Here is a 27,079-nt window from a genome sequence, read left to right as displayed (position 1 = left end):
GTGAAGATGGATTCTACTCCTCTCTGTGAGGTAGGGTGCAGTGGCGTTGTTGGCTTCTTGAGTGGGTGGACAGATGCCTCATGCCTGCTCCAAACGAGGGGGCCCTTTGCTGTCCTGGCTTGGTTGTCTGGCCTGGCTCCTACCTTTCCTACCTTATTAATTCTTCTTATTCTTTTACATCTGTCATTGTTTTACTGTCTCATCATCTTTGCTCTATTTCTTGAGATTTTATCAACTTCTTCATGTTGCTAATTTGCTTGTGGTTATGGAGTGTGAGGAAACACCAACTAGGTAAGGAAGGTGTGTCTCCCATCACGTAATATGTCCTGGGAGCCTCCAGCTGTTACCCCTCTCTCACTTCTATTTGCTTCTTTCGCTTGGTTTTATTGATTCCTGGTTACAATTTGGTTCATTGAGACTTGTCTTCCAAGTATTTTCTTTCTAATCAATTTTAAACTTAATAAGAAGTCTAACATGAGTTCACAATGTAAAGGCAGTCATGTTTTCATAGCCTTGTTATCAACATATAAACAGGTATCAAATTTAACAATGGGAATACAAGATGATACAATGAAAATATTATGAAAAAGATAGTTGCTGCTCACCATACAACGGAGGTGATGAGTCACATGTAGGTACAGCAACAAGACTGCCAAACATAGCTTAACACCAAACAGGCCCGAATCAAAATTAGACAACATACACACAAGGACTCATGCAAATGCAACTCACACACACATGACCACAATCTCTGGCTGCCAAGGCCAGACTGCAAACAACAGCACATGATGGGAATAGCAGTCTGGGTGGTGGGATAAAGAGGAGGCTGGAGAGTGGGTGGGGTGGGATAGTAAGGTGGGAGTGGGGGACAATAAAGTGCTGCATGTGGGAGCATATAGGGACAAGGTGGGGAGGTGTTAGGAGAGATAGGTGCAGTCAGGAAGCTAGACGGATGGTAAGGGGGGAAGGGGCAGCAGAAAAGGAGAGAAGTAAAAAGACTGTGTGTGCTTTGCTGGAATAGAGGGTTGTGTAGTGCTGGAATGGGAACAGGGAAGGGAATAGACGGGTAAAGGACATCTATCCCCTTCCCTGTTCCCATTCCAGCACTACACAACCCTGTATTCTATCAACACACCTACAGTCTTTCTACTTCTCTCCTTTTCTGCTCCCCCCTCCCCCCCCCCCCCCCCCCCCCTATTGTCTAACGTTCCAATTGCATCTAGTTGTCCTACCCTCTCTCCACCTCGTTACTCTAACTCCCACATACAGCACTTCACTGTACCGCACCCTTACGCTGCTATCCCTCCCCCCTGCCCCAGCCTCCTCCTTACCCCCAACAACCAGTTTACTTCTCCCATCACGCACTGCTGCCCGCATCTGGGTTTGGCAGGCAGAGACTTTGGTCATGTGTGTGTGTATGTGTATGTGGCCTGTTTGGCCAAAAGCTTTTTTCTTTCTTTCTTTTTTTTTTTTTTTTTTTTTTTTGTAGAACAATGATGCATTTTTTACATGCACTGATAACTTGCAGGATCTTGCCAGCTGTTTGTCAAAGTCAGTATCACTGATGAATTAAGAGATTTTGGCATAGGAAGAATCACTTGCTCACTTTGTACAGGGGTATGAATAGAAAGATGGTATGCTATTTGCTGTAGATTTTCATATGTAAACTCCTTTGATAAGTTTCAATCTCAGCTATTCACTGTTAAAGATACACTGGGTTACAGTATTCCCCTGGAACTACAACACACTTGGAAATTTATTTTCATCTAACTTGTTAAAGTTTTTTCCTTCAGGGAAGTCTATTAAATGGAAAATTTTGAGTAATGCATGAAGTACATTTATCTAGATGGCATGTTGATGTTTGCTTGTTTTGCCAAAACTTAAAAGAAATTGGACAAGTAGATGACTATGAAAACGGAAGTGTGATCCCACTACTGTAGCAGCAGAAGAACCCTGGCAGTGTCGGCAACACACAATCAAATTATTGTTTGAATGGGAGTTGTGTAGAATAAGAATCACTGCACAACCTTGTTCTTGCAGTTTGAAATATATGATTTGATCAAAAAATATTATTTTGTACACTCACTGCATAACTTGATAATAAACTATCTTTCTATTTACATCTATAACTGTTATTTTTTTAGTTTCTATTTGGTTTGGCAAAGGAAGCAAAATTTAATGTGCCATATAGATAAATACAGTGTATGTGTTATTCAAACTCATCACTGATAACATTTCTGAAGAAAATGGTTCAAATGTGTTGGGACCCAAGAAATTCATTGGGACCCTTCCTGTTGCTGTTGTACATTAATGCCCTTGTGGACAATATTGTTTCAGACATTTCTCAGGCAATATTTCAAAGCAATGCAAAGACTGGCAACTTGCTTTAAATTTTTAGAAATGTAAAATTGGGTACATCACAAAATGAAAAAAAAGCAGTATCCTATGGCTATAATATCAATGAGTTATAGTTGAAATCTGTCAACTCATACAAATATCTGTGTGCAATAATTCATAAGGATATGAAATGGAACATTGATAAAGCAGGTGGCAGATTGCAGTTCATTGGTAGAATATTAAGGAATTGTAATCAGACTAGAAAGGAGGGTGAATAAAAAGCCCTCATGTCACCCATCCTAGCATATTGCTCAAGTCTGTGGGACCAATATCAAATTGGACTAACAGGGGATATTGAATGGATACAGAGAATGGCAACATAAATGTCACAGGTTTGTTCAATCCATGAGAGAGTGTCACAAAGATGCTGAAAGAACCGATCTGATAAAGGCCTGAAAATAGATGACAAAGAACTAAATTTAAGTAGTAAATGTGGGAATACATTACAACCCCTTGTGTATCACAGTCACAGGTACCACAAAGACAAGATCAAGCTAATTATAGAAGGCACATAGACATTTAAGCAATCATTCCCATGCTCCATATGTGAATGGAACATCAGGAAGCCCAAACAACTGTTACAATGAATGTACCTTCAACCATGCACTTGGCAATGGTTTGTAGTGTACGGTTGTAGCTGTAGATGTAGAACCAAAGATGTTCTGGTACCAAAAATATAAATCTCTTTAGTAGTAGTAGTAGTAGTAGTAGTAGTAGGAATTATACATTACGCAACTATAGCTGTAGTTTTGCTGGAGTCCTTCCATAAGTGTCAAGACAAATTATGAAGCGATTAGGAGCAATTCCACCATATTCAAGTTGAAAATGGTTATTGATTATCTAATAATGGAAATATGATGTTTGTATCACTTTGGTGAGCCATTTGTTGGTTGGTAACTTGATATGAGTATTCTTGGAGCAGAATTAATAGTTGCAAAATGATTCTTAAACAATTCTAGATAAATTTGTTTAAAATTTAGCTGTAGTTCATGAACTTGATGTTCCTTAAGGGACATATTTTTAGTAACATGGAGTCCCCTGTCAACCATGTAGCCAGTTATATAGCCTTACTGCTGCATCCCAATGTTGGTAAAACTGACAGTTGTATTCAAAATTCAGTTCATTTTATTGAGGAATTAAAATACTTGAACATGGGAGGAAGATATTCTTTTCACCTTAAGTACTGTATTCTTATTGATGATATTTCTGTGAATGAAGCTATTTCATACATGGTGGATATATATCTGATAGATACAGTAGATTTGCCAAGAAATTGTGTTACTACAACCTACTTCCTGTACAGCAATAAATTTATGAGCATATTCAAGGGAGTCTGTGGGCAGCCTTCTTAGTCCATTGTTGCCAAATTGTTTGTGAAGGTTTGTGAACAACAGGCAACCACTGACCGGCACCCACTATGGGTGTGTTAGATTAGTAATCTGGACCCATGGCAAATAAGGAGTAGGACATCTTACTGGTACAGCATAGTAGCGTCAACCCAAAAATTAAATTTATGACAGAGAAAGTGTGCATTAGGCAACTTAATTTTCTAAATGTACAGAAGAACAACACACATTGATCAGTAGCTCCATAAGGAATCCAACCATCACCCAAACCAAAAAAGAGATATAATCATATCCTTGGTCAAAAGGGCTAATAAAATATATGAGTCAGTTTACTTACAAAAAGATCTCAGTTACTTACAGCAGAATGAGTATGTGGCAGAACTGCCAGAAAATATTAATATCTTTGCTTCTTTGTACTTCATTTTTACTTACTTTGGTTGTTGACTAGTTGGTGTGAGATTTTCATCATGAACCGTGTTTGCCGAAATCTATGTCTTTGTGTTTCGATTTATCGTGTGCCAATAAAATATTACGTAGTGAAAATAAATGGTGTTTTCTGTGTTATAAGTATAACACACGCCATACTGGTGACCTCTGACACGCAACATACGTCCGATTCGACAATGTGGCCGTTTACTTCAACATCTCCACATCGCTCACCTTCCGCTCCTTTCGGACTACAACATGATGCTAATGGTGCCTCTACACTGCCTTTCCACAGTTTCCTATGCACAATGCAACCAACAACTAGGATAAAATTGGAAGATAAGTACAACGCCGTGGAGTTTTCTCCATCATCAACAATGCAGTTGTGGACTCGTTCAACATCGACAGTGATGTCACCTGCTATGAAATCTTTTTCTACGTTTGTCTATAACAAGCCAGTGGACTCGTTCAACATTGACAGTGATGTCACCTGCTATGAAATCTTTTTCTACGTTTGTCTATAACAAACCAATCATGAGTGCTGTGCCTAAATTTGTGACTCACAATGCATCGTATTTAGAACCTCCTGTGACATGTAGTGTGCAACAGTGCCCCAACACCATGAACCTCACAGACTTTTCGAGCCCACAGATCACTTGGAGCTCACCATATATTGCTGATAAATCGGTTTTGCACACATTCTCACTACAAAGACAGATGGCTACAAATTTCAGTGACAACAACTACTGGTTGGACAGCCTCCTGCACCAGCCGTGTTTACACCAGCCGCAGCGAATGCCGCGAGTGACAGCTTCATAAACACTCCGCCACTCCCATCCACTGTGCAATCAAATCTGTTACATCCACAACATAAGAGTGAGAAAATTCCTAAATTACGAAGGTTCACGATGGACAATCCGCATACGTGGTTTATTTTGGCAGAGACTATATTCACCACCCTAAACATTGATTCAGACAGCGCTAAATTTATTGCAATTATTAATGTCCTAGAGGACCACGCTGAGTGGGTACAGGACTTAGTGCTGTTGGCAGCCCCTGCAAATTGTTATGCACTGGCAAAACAACAGATCTGCAAATGTCTAGCTAGGACTATGCAAGAGTCTGTTTTATACATACTGTGAGACGTACATCTCAAAGACTCGACTCCTTCACAACTGTAGCAACATATCAGAGCAGTCTTTGATAGCAAAACTGCAAAACCATGCCAGATGAAGCTTTACTTTCTTTCTGGGTTGCAAAGCTGCCGCAAGCTATCCAACTGCAGCTCCTATCACACGACCGCAAACCTCTACAAGCGAAATTATTGCTGGCTGACGCCGCATATAAGATAATGAACAGAAGAAAGTTTTCTACGTGTGTCCCCCTCGATATTATGCCTCCCCAACATGGCAGAGGCCGATCTTTCCAAAAAAACAGACAGAGTACACTGGCTGAGCACCAGACTCCACACTGTCCTTCACCATCCTATACCACAGATTCAAGTGACGTCCTTTACCCGGTAACAACACAGGATCAGCAAGTTTATCCTCTCTGCTGGTATCAATCTGTTTATGGTAATACAGCCAGGAATTGCCGCTCACGTTGTGCAATGCACCCAAACATGCACGGCACACCGGTCCGCACTGTGACGTCAAGTCGCTTAACAGATCACAGACTAGTACTTCCGAACTATTCTCTCGGACATTTGTATATCCAGGATATAGCTTCTCAGAAGTGGTTTTTAGTGGACACTGGTGCCGATGTGAGCGTCATTCCACGTTCAATGGTCAATTTTCTTTTTTTATTTGAAATTCAAAACAATTCTGTGCCATCTGACCAGAAAGACATTAAGCTATTACAGTCCTTCAATGTGGCTCCTGGTACTTCACAAAATGACATTTCAGCCTATGTAGACCCCAATAATGTTTTATTTATAGGAGTAACCTCCCCCCCCCCCTTCTCCTTCATCTTCCCTGAATCCTCCTTCCCCTATTGCCATCACCCGTGCTGGCCGCACCGTACGGCCATCTCTCAGACTTCAAGATTATGACATGCCTTAAATGTTTACCTTCCCTTTATCACCTATGCCTCATCACTCCTCCTATGCGCTCCACCCTCCTCGGGGGGGGGGGGGGGGGGGGGGGGGGGGCTCTGTGGCAGAACTGCCAGAAAATATTAATATCTTTGCTTCTTTGTACTTCGTTTTTGCTTACTTTGGTTGTTGACTAGGTGGTGTGAGACTTTCGTCATGACTGTTACCGTGATTGTCAAAATCTATGTCTTTGTGTTTTGATTTATCGTGTGCCAATAAAATATTAGGTAGTGAAAATAAATGGTGTTTTCTGTGTTATAAGTATAACACACGCCATAAGTACTATGTCCAAGAAGGGGGAATTTCAGGACTAGTGAAAAACAATGATCACCAAAAAGGAAAGTCTTTCTACAATTTATTAAAAGAATTACTGATCGTATCAGAAGGGTTTGTCCAAGAAAGGGGTTCAGATGATTTTTAAGCCCACCAGGAAAATAAAACAATGCCCAAAAACTGCAAAAGATGTATATCATCCACGAGCATCAGTGGTATGTATAAAAATCCATGTGCCTGTGGCCAAGTGCACAGAGTGTCTCAAAAAGAATGGTCTGATTTTAGCTTTTAATAATATTGAGACAAATGTCACTAGGTAACTGAAATAGTGCTAGATGTAATCAGCATGGTCTAGAGTTTCAGAAAAAAAGTGTGCTAGATGTCACTACAAGCGCTGACTTGGAGCGTGCAGCCAGTCACACACAATATGGCATCCGCACAACAGATGGTGTATTGTGTTATTGAATTTAGTCATAGTCAATCAGTGATCGCAGTTCAGGGGGCGTTTCATATTTTGTGCTAAACCACCATCACCAAAGAACATTTGGTATAAACAGATTGAAGAAACAGGGTGCCTCTGTAAAGGCCAAAGTCCTGGCCGGCCACAGGGTCCTGAACAAACAGTGGAACAAATCCGATGACCATTTGAGGGGAGCCCCCGCAAGTCTATGCACCATGCTAGCCAAGAACTCACATTACCACACATGACAGTGTGGTGTGTGTTACAGCATTTTTTAGTCCTAAAACCATACCAATTACAACTGGTTCAAGCTCTTTGAGATATTAACAAAGTGAAGTGAATGGACTTAAGCAATGCTATTCTAGAGGACATGGAAGATGACACTTTTATTTCACAGTTGATATTCAGTGATGAGGCAACTTTCCATATTAGCGGTAAGGTTCACTGTCATAATGTGTGTATATGGGGGCTCAAAAATCGTCATGAAACAACTAAACATGAATGTAATTCACCAAAAGTGAATGGTTTTTGTGCTGTTTCACAAAGCTAGGTTTACAGACCCTACTTTTTTTGAGGAATAAACCATAACAGGTCAAGCATATCTTGCAGTGCCATGGAACTGGTTATTCCCAAAACTTGACTCTGACAATTTCATCTATTAGAAAGATGGAGCACCACCACACTGGCACAACAATGTGTGCAGTTTCCTCAATGCCAACATGCCTCAACGTTGGATAGGGTGTACAGGGCCGTGAGACCAGGATTTACACTCTTTGTCTCCTACGTCCCCTGACTTAACACAATGTAATTTCTTCCTGTGAGGGGTATGTTAAACAATGTGTTTATGTTCCTCCCTTACCTCGTGACATTGATGAACTAAAAACCAGAATATCAGCTGCTGCAGCTTCAGTGACAGAGGACACCTTACGCTCAGTCTGGGATGAATTCGGCTATCGGCTAGATGTCATCTGTGCAGCCAATGGAGGACATATTCAACATTTATGATGGATTTTTATAAACTTCTGTCTTTTCTGAGTAATTTAGTATGCAATTTGTTGGTGTTAAGCCCTTTCTCCTAATAAATAATTCTGTTTAAATTCGGGTCTTTTTTTTTGGGGCACCCTGTATATTGGAACTACAAAAAGAATTAATAACACTCACTTAGCCAAACATTAAATGAACTGTCAATTTGGACAAAATGATAAATTGGCTGTGTCAGAACATGCTTTCCAAAAAGCTGAGACAAACATTTCAGCCAAGACAACCGTTGTCACACACACTTATACAGAGAGGCAATAGAAATTTATCAGTGTCATGATAATATTAACAGAAAACAAGAGGAAGTTAAATAAAATAAAATACAGATTGTTACTTTGCACTGAGAGACTAATAACTACTTACTATTAATAGATAATGATGTCACTGGTCAGAGACAATCATGCACGTGGCATCAGATGATGTATTATGTTGCTCCCTATACCATTCATAATGCAGCTATGAATCTATGAATCTGGGACCACCTTAAATTTTCAATGGTGTTGCCATTTTATTCATGTAGATATATCCCACAAATGAGCATAAAATTTCAGTGAATAGCTTCATACATCGACCATACACTTGCAGCCTGGAAGTTTTAAATGATGTAAATTCCAATTGTGAAAGCTTTCACTGTATTAAGTTCATTGGGAATACTTGTTAGCTGGCATAAATGAATTTCCACAAGAAGTACAAAACCATCGGGTTACACAACATAGTACCTAAATAAAAAACAATTAAAAAAATTACTCCTACAGGCCAACAGCAAATTAGAACCGCATGCCATCCTCCACCTCAAAAAACTATCCAATCTCCTGCTTTCCCACCTCCAGAAAAGCAACTCACTCACCTTCCACAACCTTTCGAACAAACCTCAACCTCCTCTCATTGCACACAGACCCAGTCTCTACCATCTACTCAATCTCCGACATCCAGCTCCACTCCCACTAAAACCTCAAAATTTTATTCAACACAATCTGGAACCACAACATCCCAATTCAGTAGTTAACCTTTTCTCCAAACCTCTCTCCAAATCCGAAACCTCTGTCCTATCCAAAGGCCTCACCATCAGGCCTACTCTCAGATTCATCCAAACAGCCCTCGTCAAACATTTACTGTCCTATACTTGTACTCTCTGCTGAAAATATCACTTTGCCATGAAGAAAAAAGATCCTAATCCTACTCTTAATGATCCAACTCCTCAATACACTATACAGATTGAACCCTTCCTAGAACAGTTCCAGCCTCCGTCACAACGGAACCCACCTCCTCTTCCTCAAAATCACCCTCTCCAAACCTTCCAGGAATTTCTCACTTCCAGCCTTGCCTCTCAATCCTTCTTGAAAAACCTTAATCTTACTCCCAACATCACCTCAGATGAAGCCCAAGCTATCCGTGATCTGAAGGCTGACCGATCCATCGTCATTCTTCTGGCTGACAAGGGTTCCATGACCATGGTACTTGATCGTTGGGAGTATGTGGCTGAGGGACTGTGACAGCTTTCAGACAACACCACATACAAAGTTTGCAAAGGTAATCCCATTCCTGATGTCCAGGCAGAGCTTCAAGGAATTCTCAGAACATTAGGCCCCCTACAAAACCTTTCACCTGACTCCATCAACCTCCTGACCCCACCAACATCCTGCAACCCCTACCTTCTACCTACTTCCTAAAATTCACAAACCCAATCATCCCAGCTGCCCCATTCTATCTGGTTAGCAAGCCCCCACAGAACGTGTCTGTGCCTATGTAGATCAACACCTTCAACCCATTACATGCCGTCTCCCATCCTTCATCAAAGACACCAACCACATTCTCGAACACATGGAATCCTTACCCAATCTGCTACCCGCGAAAACCATCCTTGTAACCATTTATGCCACTTCCTTATACACAAATATCCCGCACGTCCAGGGCCTCGTTGCGATGGAGCACTTCCTTCCATTCCGATCACCTGCTGCCCTAGCTAAAACTTCTTTAGTCATTACTTTCGGCACCTTCATCCTTACTGACAACTTCTTCACTTTTGAAGGCCAGACATACCAATGATTAAAAGGAACAGCCGTGGGTACCAGGATGGCCCCCTAATACGCCAAACTATTTATGGGTCACTTAGAGGAAGCCTTCTTGGTGGCCAAAGCCTGCCAACCCAAAGTTTGGTACAGATTTATTGATGACATCTTCATGATCTGGACACACAGTGAAGAAGAACTCCAGAATTTCCTCTCCAACCTCAACTCCTTTGATTCCATAAGATTCACCTGGTCCTACTCCTAATCCCATGCCACTTTCCTCGACGTTGATCTCCATCTGTCCAATGGCCAGCTTCACACATTCGTCCACATCAAACCCACCAACAAGCAACAGTAACTCCATTTTGACATCTGCCACCCATTCCATATCAAATGGTCACTTCCTTACAGCTTAGGTCTTCGTGGCAAATGAATCTGCTCCAGTCCTGAATCTCTGACCCATTACACCAACAACCTGAAAACAGCTTTCGCATCCCACAACTACCTTCCCGACCTGGTACAGAAGCAAATAACCAGAGCCACTTCCTCATCCCCTCAAACCCAGAACCTCCCACAGAAGAACCCCAAAAGTGCCCCACTTGTGACAGGATACTTTCCGGGACTGGATCAGACTCTGAATGTGGCTCTCCAGCAGGGATACGACTTCCTCAAATCCTGCCCTGAAATGAGATCCATCCTTCATGAAATCCTCCCCACCCCACCAAGAGTGTCTTTCTGCCATCCACCTAACCTTCGTAACCTCTTGGTTCATCCCTTTGAAATCCCCAAACCACCTTCCCTACCCTCTGGCTCCTACCCTTTTAAGCGCCCCCAGTGTATAACCTGTCCCATGTACCCTCCCACCACCACCTACTCCACTCCTGTAACCCAGAAGGTGTACACGAACAAAGGCAGAGCCACGAGTGTAAGCACCCACATGATTTACCAACTGACATGTCTACACTGTGCAGCCTTCTATGTTGGAATGACCAGTAACAAACTGTCCATTTGCATGAAAGGACACAGGCAGACAGTGTTTGTTGGTAATGAGGGTCACCCTGTGGCTAAACATGCCTTTTTGCATGGCCAGCACATCTTGGCACAGTGTTACACCGTCTGGGATATCTGGATACTTCCCACTGACACCAACCTATCAGAACTCCAGAGATGGGAATGTGCCCTTCAATATATTCTGTCCTCCCATTACCCATCAGGCCTCAAACTCCACTAATTTCAAGTTGTCACTGCTCATACCTTACCTGTTATTCAACAACATATTTTCTTCTGTACTTCCGCCTCAACTGACATTTCTGCCCAACCTCTTTACATTTACATATGTCTGCCTGTGTGTGTATATGAGCATATATATATATATATATATATATATATATATATATATATATATATATATATGTGTGTGTGTGTGTGTGTGTGTGTGTGTGTGTGTGTGTGTGCGCGCGCAAGTGTATACCTGTCCTTCTTTGCATTGACATATGTCTGCCTGTGTGTGTATATGTGCAGATGGATATGTGTGTGTGTGTGTGTGTGTGTGTGTGTGTGTGTGTGTGTGTGTGTGTGTGTGCGCGCGCAAGTGTATACCTGTCCTTCTTTGCATTGACATATGTCTGCCTGTGTGTGTATATGTGCAGATGGATATGTGTGTGTGTGTGTGTGTGTGTGTGTGTGTGTGTGTGTGTGTGTGTGTGTGTGTGTGTGCAAGTGTATACCTGTCTTTTTTTTCCCCCTAAGGCACGTATATCCACTCCAGGGATTGGAATTACTCCTTACCCTCTCCCTTAAAACTTATATCCTTTCGTCTTACTCTCTCCTTACCTCTCTCCTGATGAAGCAACTGTGGGTTGTGAAAGCTTGAATTTTGTGTGTGTGTTTGGGTTTGTTAGTGTCTCTATTAACATACCAACGCTTTTGTTTGGTAAGTTACATCATCTACAAAAACAAAGATGATGTGACTTACTTAACAAAAGCACTGCCAGGACGATAGACACACAAACAAACACAAACATACACACAAAATTCAAGCTTTCCAACCAACGGATGCTTCAAGAGGAAAGAGCGAAGAACACGAAAAGACGAAATGACGTGGGTTTTATGACGGAGGGTAAGGAGTCATTCCAATCCCAGGAGCGGAAAGACTTACCTTAGGGGGAAAAATGGACAGGTATACACTCACAAACACACATATCTCCATTGGCACATACACAGACACACGCACACATTTGTAAAGGCAAAGAGTTTGGGCAGAGATGTCAGTCTAGGCAAAAGTACAGAGGCAAATATGTTGTTGAAAGGCAGGTGAGGTATGAGCCACGGCAACTTGAAATTAGAGCAATGTTGAGGCCTGGCAGATAACGAGAAGAAAGGATATACTGAAGGGCAAGTTCCCATCTCTGGAGTTCTGACAGGTTGGTGTTAGCGGGAAGTATCCAGATAACCTGGACGGTGTAACACTGTGCCAAGATGTGCTGGCCGTGCACCAAGGCATGTTTAGCCACAAAATGATCCTCATTACCAACAAACACTGTCTGCCTGTGTCCATTCATGTGAATGGACAGTTTGTTGTTGGTCATTCCCACATACACTCCTGGAAATGGAGAAAAGAACACATTGACACCGGTGTGTCAGACCCACCATACTTGCTCCGGACACTGCGAGAGGGCTGTACAAGCAATGATCACACGCACGGCACAGCGGACATACCAGGAACCGCAGTGTTGGCCGTCGAATGGCGCTAGCTGCGCAGCATTTGTGCACCGCCGCCGTCAGTGTCAGCCAGTTTGCCGTGGCATACGGAGCTCCATCGCAGTCTTTAACACTGGTAGCATGCCGCGACAGCGTGGACGTGAACCGTATGTGCAGTTGATGGACTTTGAGCGAGGACGTATAGTAGGCATGCGGGAGGCTGGGTGGACGTACCGCCGAATTGCTCAACACGTGGGGCGTGAGGTCTCCACAGTACATCGATATTGTCGCCAGTGGTCGGCGGAAGGTGCATGTGCCCGTCGACCTGGTACCGGACCGCAGCGACTCACGGATGCACGCCAAGACCGTAGGATCCTATGCAGTGCCGTAGGGGACCGCACCGCCACTTCCCAGCAAATTAGGGACACTGTTGCTCCTGAGGTATCGGCGAGGACCATTCGCAAACTTCCATGAAGCTGGGCTACGGGCCCACACACCGTTAGGCCGTCTTCCGCTCACGCCCCAACATCGTGCAGCCCGCTTCCAGCGGTGTCGCAACAGGCGTGAATGGAGGGACGAATGGAGACGTGTCGTCTTCAGCGATGACAGCCGCTTCTGCCTTGGTGCCAATGATGGTCGTATGCATGTTTGGCGCCGTGCAGGTGAGCGCCACAATCAGGACTGCATAAGACCGAGGCACACAGGGCCAACACCCGGCATCATGGTGTGGGGAGCGATCTCCTACACTGGCCGTACACCTCTGGTGATCGTCGAGGGGACACTGAATACTGCACGGTACATCGAACCCATCGTTCTACCATTCCTAGACCGACAAGGGAACTTGCTGTTCCAACAGGACAATGCACGTCCGAATGTATCCCGTGCCACCCAACATGCTCTAGAAGGTGTAAGTCAACTACCCTGGCCAGCAATATCTTCGGATCTGTCCCCCATTGAGCATGTTTGGGACTGGATGAAGCGTCGTCTCACGCGGTCTGCACGTCCAGCACGAACGCTGGTCCAACTGAGGCGCCAGGTGGAAATGGCATGGCAAGCCGTTCCACAGGACTACATCCAGCATCTCTACGATCGTCTCCATGGGAGAATAGCAGCCTGCATTGCTGCGAAAGGTGGATATACACTGTACTAATGCCGACATTGTGCATGCTCTGTTGCCTGTGTCTATGTGCCTGTGGTTCTGTCAGTGTGATCATGTGATGTATCTGACCCCAGGAATGTGTCAATAAAATTTCCCCTTCCTGGGACAATGAATTCACGGTGTTCTTATTTCAATTTCCATGAGTGTAGAAGGCTTCACAGTGTAGACATGTCAGTTGGTAAATCATGTGGGTGCTTCCACACGGGGCTCTGCCTTTGATCGTGTACACCTTCCGGGTTACAGGACTGGAGTAGGTGGTGGTGGGAGGGTATATGGGGCAGGTCTTACACAGGGGGCGGTTGCAAGGGTAGGAGCCAGAGGGTAGGGAAGGTGGTTTGGGGATTTCATAGGGATGAACCAAGAGGTTACGAAGGTTAGGTGGATGGCGGAAAGACACTCTTGGTGGAGTGGGGAGGATTTCATGAATGATGGATCTCATTTCGGGGCAGGATTTTAGGAAGTCATATCATCTTTGCCTCCACACTTCCGCCTTGACTTACATCTCTGCCCATACTCTTTGCCTTTAAATATGTCTGCTTGTGCTTGTGTCTGTGTATGTATGGATGGATATGTGTGTGTGTGTGCGAGTATATACCTATCCTTTTTCGCCCTAAGGTAAGCCTTTCCGCTCCCGGGATTGAAATGACTCCTTACCCTCTCCCTTAAAACCCACATCCTTTCATCTTTCCTTTTCCTTCCCTCTTTCCTGACGAAGCAGCCGCCAATTGCGAAAGCTCGAAATTCTGTGTGTGTGTTCGTGTGTTTTATTCATTGTGGATGTGGGTTTTAAGGGAGAGGGTAAGGAGTCATTCCAATCATGGGAGCGGAAAGACTTACCCTAGGGGGAAAAAAGAACAGGTGTACACTCGCTCACACACACAAATCCATCCGCACATACACAGACACAAGCAGACATTTTCAAGGACAGGTGTACACTCGCACACACACACATATATCCATCCGCACATACATAGACACAAGCAGACATTTTCAATGTCTGCTTGTGTCTGTGTATGTGCAGTAGGATATGTGTGTGTGTGCGAGTGTACACCTGTCCTTTTTTCCCCCTAGGGTAAGTCTTTCCGCTCCCGGGATTGGAATGACTCCTTACCCTCTCCCTTAAAACCCACATCCTTCCGTCTTTCCCTCTCCTTCCCTCTTTCCTGAAGAAGCAACCGTCGGTTGCAAAAGCTAGAAATTTTGTGTGTGTGTTTGTGTGTTATTTTATTGTGCCTGTCTACCAGCACTTTCCCGCTTGGTAAGTCTTGGAATCCTTATTTTAATATATTTTTCCCACGTGGAAGTTTCTTTCTATTTTATATATATGATAGGTATATACTCGCGCGCGCCCACACCCACCCACACACACACACACACACACACACACACACACACACACACACACACACACACATCCAACCATACATACACAGACACCATATATATATATATATATATACACACACACACACACACACATCCAACCATACATACACAGACACCATATATATATATATATATATATATATATATATATATATATATATATATATATATATATACTTCCACATGGGAAAAATATATTAAAAACAAAGATTCCAAGACTTACCAAGCGGGAAAGCGGCGGTATATAGGCACATAGGCACAATGAATAAAACACACACACTGAATTTCGAGCTTCCGCAACTGGTGGCTGCCTCATCAGGAAAGAGGGAAGGAAAAGGAAAGATGAAAGGATGTGGGTTTTAAGGGAGAGGGTAAGGAGTCATTCCAATCCCAGGAGCGGAAAAACCAACCCTAGGGGGAAAAAAGGACAGGTACACACTCGCGCGCATATATATATATATATGAACACACAATCAGAGAAACTTGCATATAGAACAGATGAAAGATTGCTTGTTTCCTCATATATCATATTATTTTTCCAAGGTATCTTTTTCCATCTTCAAGATCAAATCACTTATCAGTGTACTTTCCTATCATCTAGCTGATAATTTCACAAATAATATATCATGTAAGTCAACTTTTGCTCTGTTCTTCTATAGCATAAAAAAGAGTACATTGCACTCAGAGCTAAAATTCTAGAATGTATATACACTCCTGGAAATGGAAAAAAGAACACATTGACACCGGTGTGTCAGACCCACCATACTTGCTCCGGACACTGCGAGAGGGCTGTACAAGCAATGATCACACGCACGGCACAGCGGACACACCAGGAACCGCGGTGTTGGCCGTCAAATGGCGCTAGCTGTGCAGCATTTGTGCACCGCCGCCGTCAGTGTCAGCCAGTTTGCCGTGGCATACGGAGCTCCATCGCAGTCTTTAACACTGGTAGCATGCCGCGACAGCGTGGACGTGAACCATATGTGCAGTTGACGGACTTTGACTGAGGGCGTATAGTGGGCATGCGGGATGCCCGGTGGACGTACTGCCAAATTGCTCAACACGTGGGGCGTGAGGTCTTCCACAGTACATCGATGTTGTTGCCAGTGGTCGGCGGAAGGTGCACGTGCCCATCGACCTGGGACCGGTCCGCAGTGACGCACGGATGCACGCCAAGACCGTAGGATCCTACGCAGTGCCGTAGGGGACCGCACCGCCACTTCCCAGCAAATTAGGGACACTGTTGCTCCTGGGGTATCGGCGAGGATTATTCGCAACCATCTCCATGAAGCTGGGCTACGGTCCCGCACACCGTTAGGCCGTCTTCCGCTCATGCCCCAACATCATGCAGCCCGCCTCCAGTGGTGTCGCGACAGGCATGAATGGAGGGATGAATGGAGACGTGCCGTCTTCAGCGATGAGAGTCGCTTCTGCCTTGGTGCCAATGATTGTCGTATGTGTGTTTGGCACCGTGCAGGTGAGCGCCACAATCAGGACTGCATACGACCGAGGCACACAGGGCCAACACCCGGCATCATGGTGTGGGGAGCGATCTCCTACACTGGCCGTACACCTCTGGTGATCGTCGAGGGGACACTGAATACTGCACGGTACATCGAACCCATCGTTCTACCATTCCTAGACCGACAAGGGAACTTGCTGTTCCAACAGGACAATGCACGTCCGAATGTATCCCGTGCCACCCAACATGCTCTAGAAGGTGTAAGTCAACTACCCTGGCCAGCAATATCTTCGGATCTGTCCCCCATTGAGCATGTTTGGGACTGGATGAAGCGTCGTCTCACGCGGTCTGCACGTCCAGCACGAACGCTGGTCCAACTGAGGCGCCAGGTGGAAATGGCATGGCAAGCCGTTCCACAGGACTACATCCAGCATCTCTACGATTGACTCCATGGGAGAATAGCAGCCTGCATTGCTGCGAAAGGTGGATATACACTGTACTAGTGCCGACATTGTGCATGCTCTGTTGCCTGTGTCTACGTGCCTGTGGTTCTGTCAGTGTGATCATGTGATGTATCTGACCCCAGGAATGTGTCAATAAAATTTCCCCTTCCTGGGACAATGAATTCACGGTGTTCTTATTTCAATTTCCATGAGTGTAGAAGGCTTCACAGTGTAGACATGTCAGTTGGTAAATCATGTGGGTGCTTCCACACGGGGCTCTGCCTTTGATCGTGTACACCTTCCGGGTTACAGGACTGGAGTAGGTGGTGGTGGGAGGGTATATGGGGCAGGTCTTACACAGGGGGCGGTTGCAAGGGTAGGAGCCAGAGGGTAGGGAAGGTGGTTTGGGGATTTCATAGGGATGAACCAAGAGGTTACGAAGGTTAGGTGGATGGCGGAAAGACACTCTTGGTGGAGTGGGGAGGATTTCATGAATGATGGATCTCATTTCGGGGCAGGATTTTAGGAAGTCATATCATCTTTGCCTCCACACTTCCGCCTTGACTTACATCTCTGCCCATACTCTTTGCCTTTAAATATGTCTGCTTGTGCTTGTGTCTGTGTATGTATGGATGGATATGCGTGTGTGTGTGCGAGTATATACCTATCCTTTTTCGCCCTAAGGTAAGCCTTTCCGCTCCCGGGATTGAAATGACTCCTTACCCTCTCCCTTAAAACCCACATCCTTTCATCTTTCCTTTTCCTTCCCTCTTTCCTGACGAAGCAGCCGCCAATTGCGAAAGCTCGAAATTCTGTGTGTGTGTTCGTGTGTTTTATTCATTGTGGATGTGGGTTTTAAGGGAGAGGGTAAGGAGTCATTCCAATCATGGGAGCGGAAAGACTTACCCTAGGGGGAAAAAAGAACAGGTGTACACTCGCTCACACACACAAATCCATCCGCACATACACAGACACAAGCAGACATTTTCAAGGACAGGTGTACACTCGCACACACACACATATATCCATCCGCACATACATAGACACAAGCAGACATTTTCAATGTCTGCTTGTGTCTGTGTATGTGCAGTAGGATATGTGTGTGTGTGCGAGTGTACACCTGTCCTTTTTTCCCCCTAGGGTAAGTCTTTCCGCTCCCGGGATTGGAATGACTCCTTACCCTCTCCCTTAAAACCCACATCCTTCCGTCTTTCCCTCTCCTTCCCTCTTTCCTGAAGAAGCAACCGTCAGTTGCAAAAGCTAGAAATTTTGTGTGTGTGTTTGTGTGTTATTTTATTGTGCCTGTCTACCAGCACTTTCCCGCTTGGTAAGTCTTGGAATCCTTATTTTAATATATTTTTCCCACGTGGAAGTTTCTTTCTATTTTATATATATGATAGGTATATACTCGCGCGCGCCCACACCCACCCACACACACACACACACACACACACACACACACACACACACACACACACACATCCAACCATACATACACAGACACCATATATATATATATATATATATATACACACACACACACACACACACACACACATCCAACCATACATACACAGACACCATATATATATATATATATACTTCCAAATGGGAAAAATATATTAAAAACAAAGATTCCAAGACTTACCAAGCGGGAAAGCGGCGGTATATAGGCACATAGGCACAATGAATAAAACACACACACTGAATTTCGAGCTTCCGCAACTGGTGGCTGCCTCATCAGGAAAGAGGGAAGGAAAAGGAAAGATGAAAGGATGTGGGTTTTTACGGGAGAGGGTAAGGAGTCATTCCAATCCCGGGAGCGGAAAAACCAACCCTAGGGGGAAAAAAGGACAGGTACACACTCGCGCATATATATATATATATGAACACACAATCAGAGAAACTTGCATATAGAACAGATGAAAGATTGCTTGTTTCCTCATATATCATATTATTTTTCCAAGCTATCTTTTTCCATCTTCAAGATCAAATCACTTATCAGTGTACTTTTCTATCATCTAGCTGATAATTTCACAAATAATATATCATGTAAGTCAACTTTTGCTCTGTTCTTCTATAGCATAAAAAAGAGTACATTGCACTCAGAGCTAAAATTCTAGAATGTATATACACTCCTGGAAATGGAAAAAAGAACACATTGACACCGGTGTGTCAGGCCCACCATACTTGCTCCGGACACTGCGAGAGGGCTGTACAAGCAATGATCACACGCACGGCACAGCGGACACACCAGGAACCGCGGTGTTGGCCGTCGAATGGCGATAGCTGCGCAGCATTTGTGCACCACCGCCGTCAGTGTCAGCCAGTTTGCCGTGGCATACGGAGCTCCATCGCAGTCTTTAACACTGGTAGCATGCCGCGACAGCGTGGACGTGAACCATATGTGCAGTTGACGGACTTTGACTGAGGGCGTATAGTGGGCATGCGGGAGGCCTGGTGGACGTACTGCCTAATTGCTCAACACGTGGGGCGTGAGGTCTCCACAGTACATCGATGTTGTCGCCAGTGGTCGGCGGAAGGTGCACGTGCCCATCGACCTGGGACCGGACCGCAGTGATGCACGGATGCACGCCAAGACCGTAGGATCCTACGCAGTGCCGTAGGGGACCGCACCGCCACTTCCCAGCAAATTAGGGACACTGTTGCTCCTGGGGTATCGGCGAGGATTATTCGCAACCATCTCCATGAAGCTGGGCTACGGTCCGCACACCATTAGGCCATCTTCCGCTCATGCCCCAACATCATGCAGCCCGCCTCCAGTGGTGTCGCGACAGGCGTGAATGGAGGGATGAATGGAGATGTGCCATCTTCAGCGATGAGAGTCGCTTCTGCCTTGGTGCCAATGATGGTCGTATGCGTTTTTGGCGCCGTGCAGGTGAGCGCCACAATCAGGACTGCATACGACCGAGGCACACAGGGCCAACACCCGGCATCATGGTGTGGGGAGCGATCTCCTACACTGGCCGTACACCTCAGGTGATCGTCGAGGGGACACTGAATACTGCACGGTACATCCAAACCATCATCGAACCCATCGTTCTACCATTCCTAGACCGGCAAGGGAACTTGCTGTTCCAACAGGACAATGCACGTCCGCATGTATCCCGTGCCACCCAATGTGCTCTAGAAGATGTAAGTCAACTACCCTGGCCAGCAAGATCTCCGGATCTGTCCCCCATTGAGCGTGTTTGGGACTGGATGAAGCGTCGTCTCACGCAGTCTGCACGTCCAGCACGAACGCTGGTCCAACTGAGGCGCCAGGTGGAAATGGCATGGCAAGCCGTTCCACAGGACTACATCCAGCATCTCTACGATCGACTCCATGGGAGAATAGCAGCCTTCATTGCTGCGAAAGGTGGATATACACTGTACTAGTGACGACATTGTGCATGCTCTGTTGCCTGTTTGTATGTGCCTGTGGTTCTGTCAGTGTGATCATGTGATGTATCTGACCCCAGGAATGTGTCAATAAAGTTTCCCCTTCCTGGGACAATGAATTCACGGTGTTCTTATTTCAATTTCCAGGAGTGTACATATTACCTGCATCAATTACAAGAGTAATACTTTTTGTTACTTGAGATGTGAAGCTCAATAACACAAACATTCAAAAAGCTACTGGCTTGCAGTCCAATTTCAATTTTCTGTTTGTTTAAAGAAAGCATTTCAAGTAAATTCAAGGTAAATTATATGTAGAGAAATTCCCTTAGCTCATTACGATCATCGTCAAAGATGAACATGACTTACATTGAGTGCACCTTTTCGATGAATAGCTTCAAATATTCTGTCTCTAAAACGTTCCATGTCTTGAATGTCAAATGATAGCTGATCAAGTTCACGGTTAATATCCTGGTAGATAGACAAGTAATACATGAATTATGTGTTTAATATTGCAGAACATCAAAGCATTCTAAGGCAATAGTTATAACACTAGACAATAAATTCTTACCTGAAGTTTAGCAAATTCATGTCGAGCTGGCCAGACTCTACTTGCTATCATATTGTCAAGTTTAGGAAAGTAAGCCTCTTTTAGTGGCTTATGCCAGTTATTTAATTTTCTCACTCTACCAAGATGATTACTAAGTCGTTCAAAATTGTATCTGAAGATTAAAAATTGGAAATTATCAGTTATAATTCATTAACTAAGTATATCCATAATTATATAACTGACTATTTCCTCTGATTTCCAGAGTAATGTTTATAGATTTTGTCACCACAGGTTAGTAGATACATAATGAATCATGTTATCCACAATAAGCACCATCAATCTTATAGCTGTGTTGGCAACATCTTTATAGTAGGGTTATCATTTATGACAATTTGCTGGAAAAATAAACCTGTTTCATTTTAGAAATACTAAAAGGATGTACTGAAACAATGGTTCTTAGTTCCATTTTCAGCTCTGAGTTTACTGATAAAAAATAAAAAAATGGAAGGAAACAGGAGTGCAACCTGTCGGGTTTCCACAGCATGATTGATTAATAATGTGCTTTCATGTATACAGTTGAGTTGTCATTTCAGTGTTATCCATAATATGCTGACAATTAATCCAGTCACCATTAGGTGTTCTGTGTTAAAACATGTACTCACTGTATGGACTCTAAGCATAAAATGGAATCAATAATTGGGCTGTGTCTCCACAAGACCACAACTGGGCTATAAATAGATTTATCATCCAGCATTTTTGTATAGTTCATGTCTGCTATTCTTAATTCTGTGTAAAAGTAATGAAATACATACAAATAGTAGATTGTTATAAAAAAATTATAAGCAATAAGAAGCTACAAATAACAAAACAAATAAAACTGCAAATAAAAATCTGTCAGATTTATTATGATATCAAATCATAACCATTGACATGGTTTAGATATTATTTTGGCAACTATGAGATGCAATATTTCCTCCCCAGTAATCAATAAAACTGGTGGAGTCTCTCTGACAAGCAGTTAAGAGATCTCTAACAGAGATAATTTATTTTATTTATTTAATTTAATTTATTTAGTTGTCCATCTGTAAACAATATATATTGTAAGGATGTTGTTCAAAATTACATGCAAATTTATGGAAACAGTCTATGCAAAAGGAACATACAAAATTTTACATTAAGTAGTTCAAAGAACAATACATACAAAATTGTACAAAAAATGTACAGAGAATAATACTTGGTCATACAAGACACAGTAATACAACTTTTTATACATGTATACTAACAGTATGGTAACTGCATAGTCTGTTTGCCCTAAGGCTTTACTTTTGTCATCCCTACACAGGAAGTCCTTATATTCACTACAATAATTCAGTAAAGATTTTACCACAATCAGCAGCTGTCCATCAGATTTAAAAAAATAACAAATACTTTAGGGGATGCTTTAGGGGATGAAAGACGGTGTTTTCAGTTTTGCTTTATATAAACATTTTCAGAATTATTTGTTGGACTAAACAGAAATTTACTGAGTAAAAACCTTGTTCAAGTAGAAATTCCTTAAATTCTACTTTAAATCTGTTATCATCTTCTAACTCTCTGATGTTGGCTGGTAGTATGTTGTAGAGTTTTGTACCCATATGGCTCAAATATAAAACACACATTCACACACACACATATATAATAGAGGGAAACATTCCATGTGATGTGACATGTGACTTACCTTTGCAACCAGCAGTTGCTTCTTCAGGAAAGAGAGGGAAAGGTGAAAGGATATGGGTTTTAAGGGAGAGGGTAAGGAGTCATTCCAATCCCGGGACCAGAAAGACTTACCTTAGGGGGAAAAAGGACAGGTGTACACTCACTCTCTCTCACACACATACACACACACACACACACACACACACACACACACACACATATCCATCGGCACATACACAGACACAAGCAGACATTTGTAAAGGCAAAGAGTTTGGGCAGAGATGTCAGTCGAGGCGAAAGTACAGAGGCAAATATGTTATTGAAAGACAGGTGAGGTATGAGCGACGGCAACTTGAAATTAGCGGACGTTGAGGCCTGGCAGATAACAAGAAGAGAGGATATACTGAAGGGCAAGTTCCTTCTCCGGAGTCCTGACAGGTTCATGTTAGCAGGAAGTATCCAGATAACCCGGACAGTGTAACACTGTGCCAAGACGGCAAAGAGTTTACCTTTTTGCCTTCACAAATGTCTACTTGTGTCTGTGTATGTGCAGATGGATATGTGTGTGTGTGTGTGTGTGTGCGAGTGTATACCGGTCCTTTTTACCCCTAAGGTAAGTCTTTCCGCTCCAGGGATTTGAATGACTCCTTACCCTCTCCCTTAAAACCCACATCCTTTCGCCTTTCCCTCTCCTTCCCTCTTTCCTGAAGAAGCAACCGCTGATTTTGAAAGGTTGCATTTTGTGTGTATGTTTGTGTTTGTTTGTGTGTCTATTGACCTGCCAGCGCTTTTGTTTGGTAAGTCACATCATCTTTGCTTTTAGATATATTTTTCCCACGTGGAATGGGGTGTTACAAAAATGTAAGGCCAAACTTTCAGCAAACATTTCTCACGCACAAAGAAAGAAAATATGTTATGTGGACATGTGTCCGGAAATGCTTACTTTGCATGTTAGAGCTCATTTTATTACTTCTCTTCAAATCACATTAATCATGGAATGGAAACACAAAGCAACAAAATGTACCAGCATAACTTCAAACAAATGTTCCAAAGGTCCTCCATTAGTGAGGATACATGCATCCACCCTCTGTTGCATGGAATCCCTGATGCGCTGATGCAGCCCTGAAGAATGGCGTATTGTATCACAGCCATCCACAATACGAGCATGAAGAGCCTCTGCATTTGGTACCGGGGATGCGTAGACAAGAGCTTTCAAGTGCCCCCATAAATGAACGCCAAGATGGTTGATGTCAGGAGAGTGTAGAGGCCATGGAGTTGGTCCGCCTCTAACAATCCATCAGTCACCGAATCTGTTGCTGATAAGCAAATGAACACTTCGACTGAAATGCGCAGGAGCTCCATCCTGCATGAACCACATTATGTGTCGTACTTGTAAAGGCACATGTTCTAGCAGCACAGGTAGAGTATCCCGTATGATATCATGGTGGTGAATCGAGGAAGTACAGTAATACTGACAAAACTAAAATGAGCTCTAACATGGAAATTAAGCATTTTCAGACACATTTCCACATAACATCTTTTTTTTTTTTATTTGTGTGTGAGGAATGTTTCCTGAAAGTTTGGCCGTACGTTTTTGTAACACCCTGTATATATGCTGTAACTTACCAAATAAAAGCGTTGGTATGTTGATTGGAGACAATAAAAAACACACACACAAGTTTCAAGTTTTTGCAACCCACGGTTGCTTCATCAGGAAAGAGGGAAAGAGAGGGAAAGATGAATGGATGAGGGTTTTAAGGGGGAGGTTAAGGAATCATTCCAATCCTAGGAGCAGAAAGATTTACCTTGGGGGAAAAAGGGACAGGTATACACTCACAAACACACAAATACCCATTCACACATAAACAGATACAGGCATACATATGTAAAGTTTCAGTTGTCTGAGACTGCAGACATGTGTGCAAGCTGCATTTGCTTGAGTGTGTGTGTGTGTGTGTGTGTGTGTGTGTGTGTGTGTGTGTGCGTGTGTGTATGTGTGTCTATTACTGACAAAGGCATTAATGACTGAAAGCTATAATTGTGTGAATCTTTTTGTTGTGCCTATCATAACTCAGCATCTCCACTATATGGTGAGTTGCAACTTTCCTTCTCTAATATTGTCACATGTGTATGTAGCTCAGTTACAGTAGTGTTTCTACAAAAGTCATTAGTTTTTCTACAGATTTTTGATTTGATGCAATTCTCCATATTTTCCTAGCTTTTGGAAAGTTTTTCTTCATTCTCCCTTTCTATGTACCTAGTATGCTCAACACCCTCTATAATTTGCTGTGCATTTTCTGGTCTTTATCTGTTTGCTCAACACTTTTCCCCATTTACTGTAAATAGATATATACCACTAACCCAGCTCTTATTTTGGTACCAACGTTCCATAGACTTTGTTTATTTATTTTTTTAGTGTTTCTTCATTGCAGTATTTCATCACTTTACTGGAACAAACACGTGTATCACAAGGGGAGTAATGTATTTATGCCAGAAGAAGAGACAATTTCATAAAAAGTATAACATGGATAATTCCTCTGCTAAATTACATACATCCTACAAAAAATCACAAAATAATAAGATAAGTGCCAAGAGCAGCATAAATAATGAATAATGATGAAGAAATTTATAATCCAGAACATGAAGTGAAGCCCATCTGAGTGTTACAAAAACAGAATCTGGTAAAACAGAGCACCATGTAGAAATATAACAAACACTGTCACAAGAAAATAAAAGAGTAACAAATGCCTTAAAAGTAGCCAGTACTTTTATAACTTTGTCGCAGGTGTTGCTGATAAAATGACCAAATCAATGTAAATAGGAATATCCAGTCCAAGAAATGTAAAATAAGTGCATCTTGTCGGTCAACGTCCATCAACACCATCTCAAAACACAAAGTAGCAAAATTGTTAAAATTACTAAAACACTACACTTCTGCGTGCTTTGCTGGTGTCTCTGCAGCAATCTTAAGAACTTTTTGAATGCATTGTATCTTCTGAATTTATGTCATAAAATGAAAAAGAATCTATTATTGTATGAATGTTATGTAAAGAATGTAAAACAGAATGAGAGTAAAAAGTGTACTCATATAATTAGAATTGAACAATGTAATGAAATGATAATTTAACAAAATGTACTAAACAAAATGACCATCAGACTGTAATGTATATATACAGCAAATAATGGCATGTCATCAAATGAATAGGACAAGTTTATTTTTCTTGTTGTATTTTTTATTTTTTTATTTTTTGTTATATCTATAGTATGTGGAAAGGACACTAAAGAAATTTTGTGTAACGCAACACTCAAAAACAAAGCATGAAAACATATTAAACATGCCTGCAAAGTGTTGAGTGCACGTATGAGATATATGGGTGTGTGCGTAATGAACTAAAAATGACAATACTTTGCGTGACATGAATTTTCTGTGCTCGACAACGTCATAAAAACATTCATTTTCTGTGCTCGGCAATGTCATAAAAACATGCATTTTCTGTGCTAACAACGTTGTAGAAGCAACAAGAAACTTACCTTGTTGGTGGATATTGGATGTATGGCTGGAGTTCCCACTGAATAAGTGCAAGCGAGAGTTGAAATACATTCCTCAGGTGCCGATATGGTAACCAGTTGTCACTGCATTGAAGATTTCACAAAGGATCATGCTGCTGAACATGAGCTTCACAAATTTGTGCAGTGGATGCATGGCACCGACACTCTGACTTTGTATTAAACACATGAAAGCTAGTAGGGATGGTAGTGGAGCTCAAGCTGTGCACAAATGCTTCGCAAGCTAAACACTGGGCAGATACCAACTAACAATAATTGGACTATGTGTTTACAGCAAGCACTTTGTTATGAAGGAAAACTTATGTATGTATGTGTTAAGGGAGCTGACATGCGTATATAAATTTTTCTTATTTAATTTCTATATATTCAGCTGTTTGTCTCTGTAAGTGGTAGTGGGTGGATGTATGATGAGTTCCATTGCGTTAATATTGTTAAAAAATTGTATTCCAATTGTACAATAAAAGGTGTAATAGAAACTGATCGAGACAGAAAAGTTTATTTGTACACTCATGATGACCATACCTGACTCTTCATCATTCCGTGATGCACCAAGAATCCTGCATCAAGAGTATTGAAGCAGACAAGAATAATTTACATTAGCAGAAGAGGTGTGATCCAGAACCAGTATTGTCTTACCAAGCTCTATTCACAATTGTGATAACAAGTAAAAGAAGTAT

General features: G+C 42.7%; 1 protein-coding gene across 3 annotated transcripts in view; it reads right to left on the bottom strand.

The window, feature by feature from the left end:
* LOC126325538 (phenoloxidase 1-like) overlaps positions 1 to 27,079 on the bottom strand; it is a 279,076-nt gene that overhangs the window by 136,522 nt on the left and 115,475 nt on the right. For all 3 annotated transcript variants that reach the window (XM_049995249.1, XM_049995257.1, XM_049995260.1), the window contains 2 exons: positions 21,162 to 21,312; positions 20,960 to 21,061 (listed from right to left, as the gene is read on the bottom strand). In XM_049995249.1, the coding sequence (XP_049851206.1) occupies positions 20,960 to 21,061; positions 21,162 to 21,312 (253 nt within the window). The remainder of the gene's footprint in view (positions 1 to 20,959; positions 21,062 to 21,161; positions 21,313 to 27,079) is intronic.

The sequence above is a fragment of the Schistocerca gregaria genome, chromosome 2 (genome assembly GCF_023897955.1).
Source record: "Schistocerca gregaria isolate iqSchGreg1 chromosome 2, iqSchGreg1.2, whole genome shotgun sequence".
NCBI classification, from domain to species: Eukaryota; Metazoa; Arthropoda; class Insecta; order Orthoptera; family Acrididae; genus Schistocerca; species Schistocerca gregaria.
Note: the sequence above shows the minus strand (reverse complement) of the source record. Positions and strands in the feature narration are given on the sequence as shown.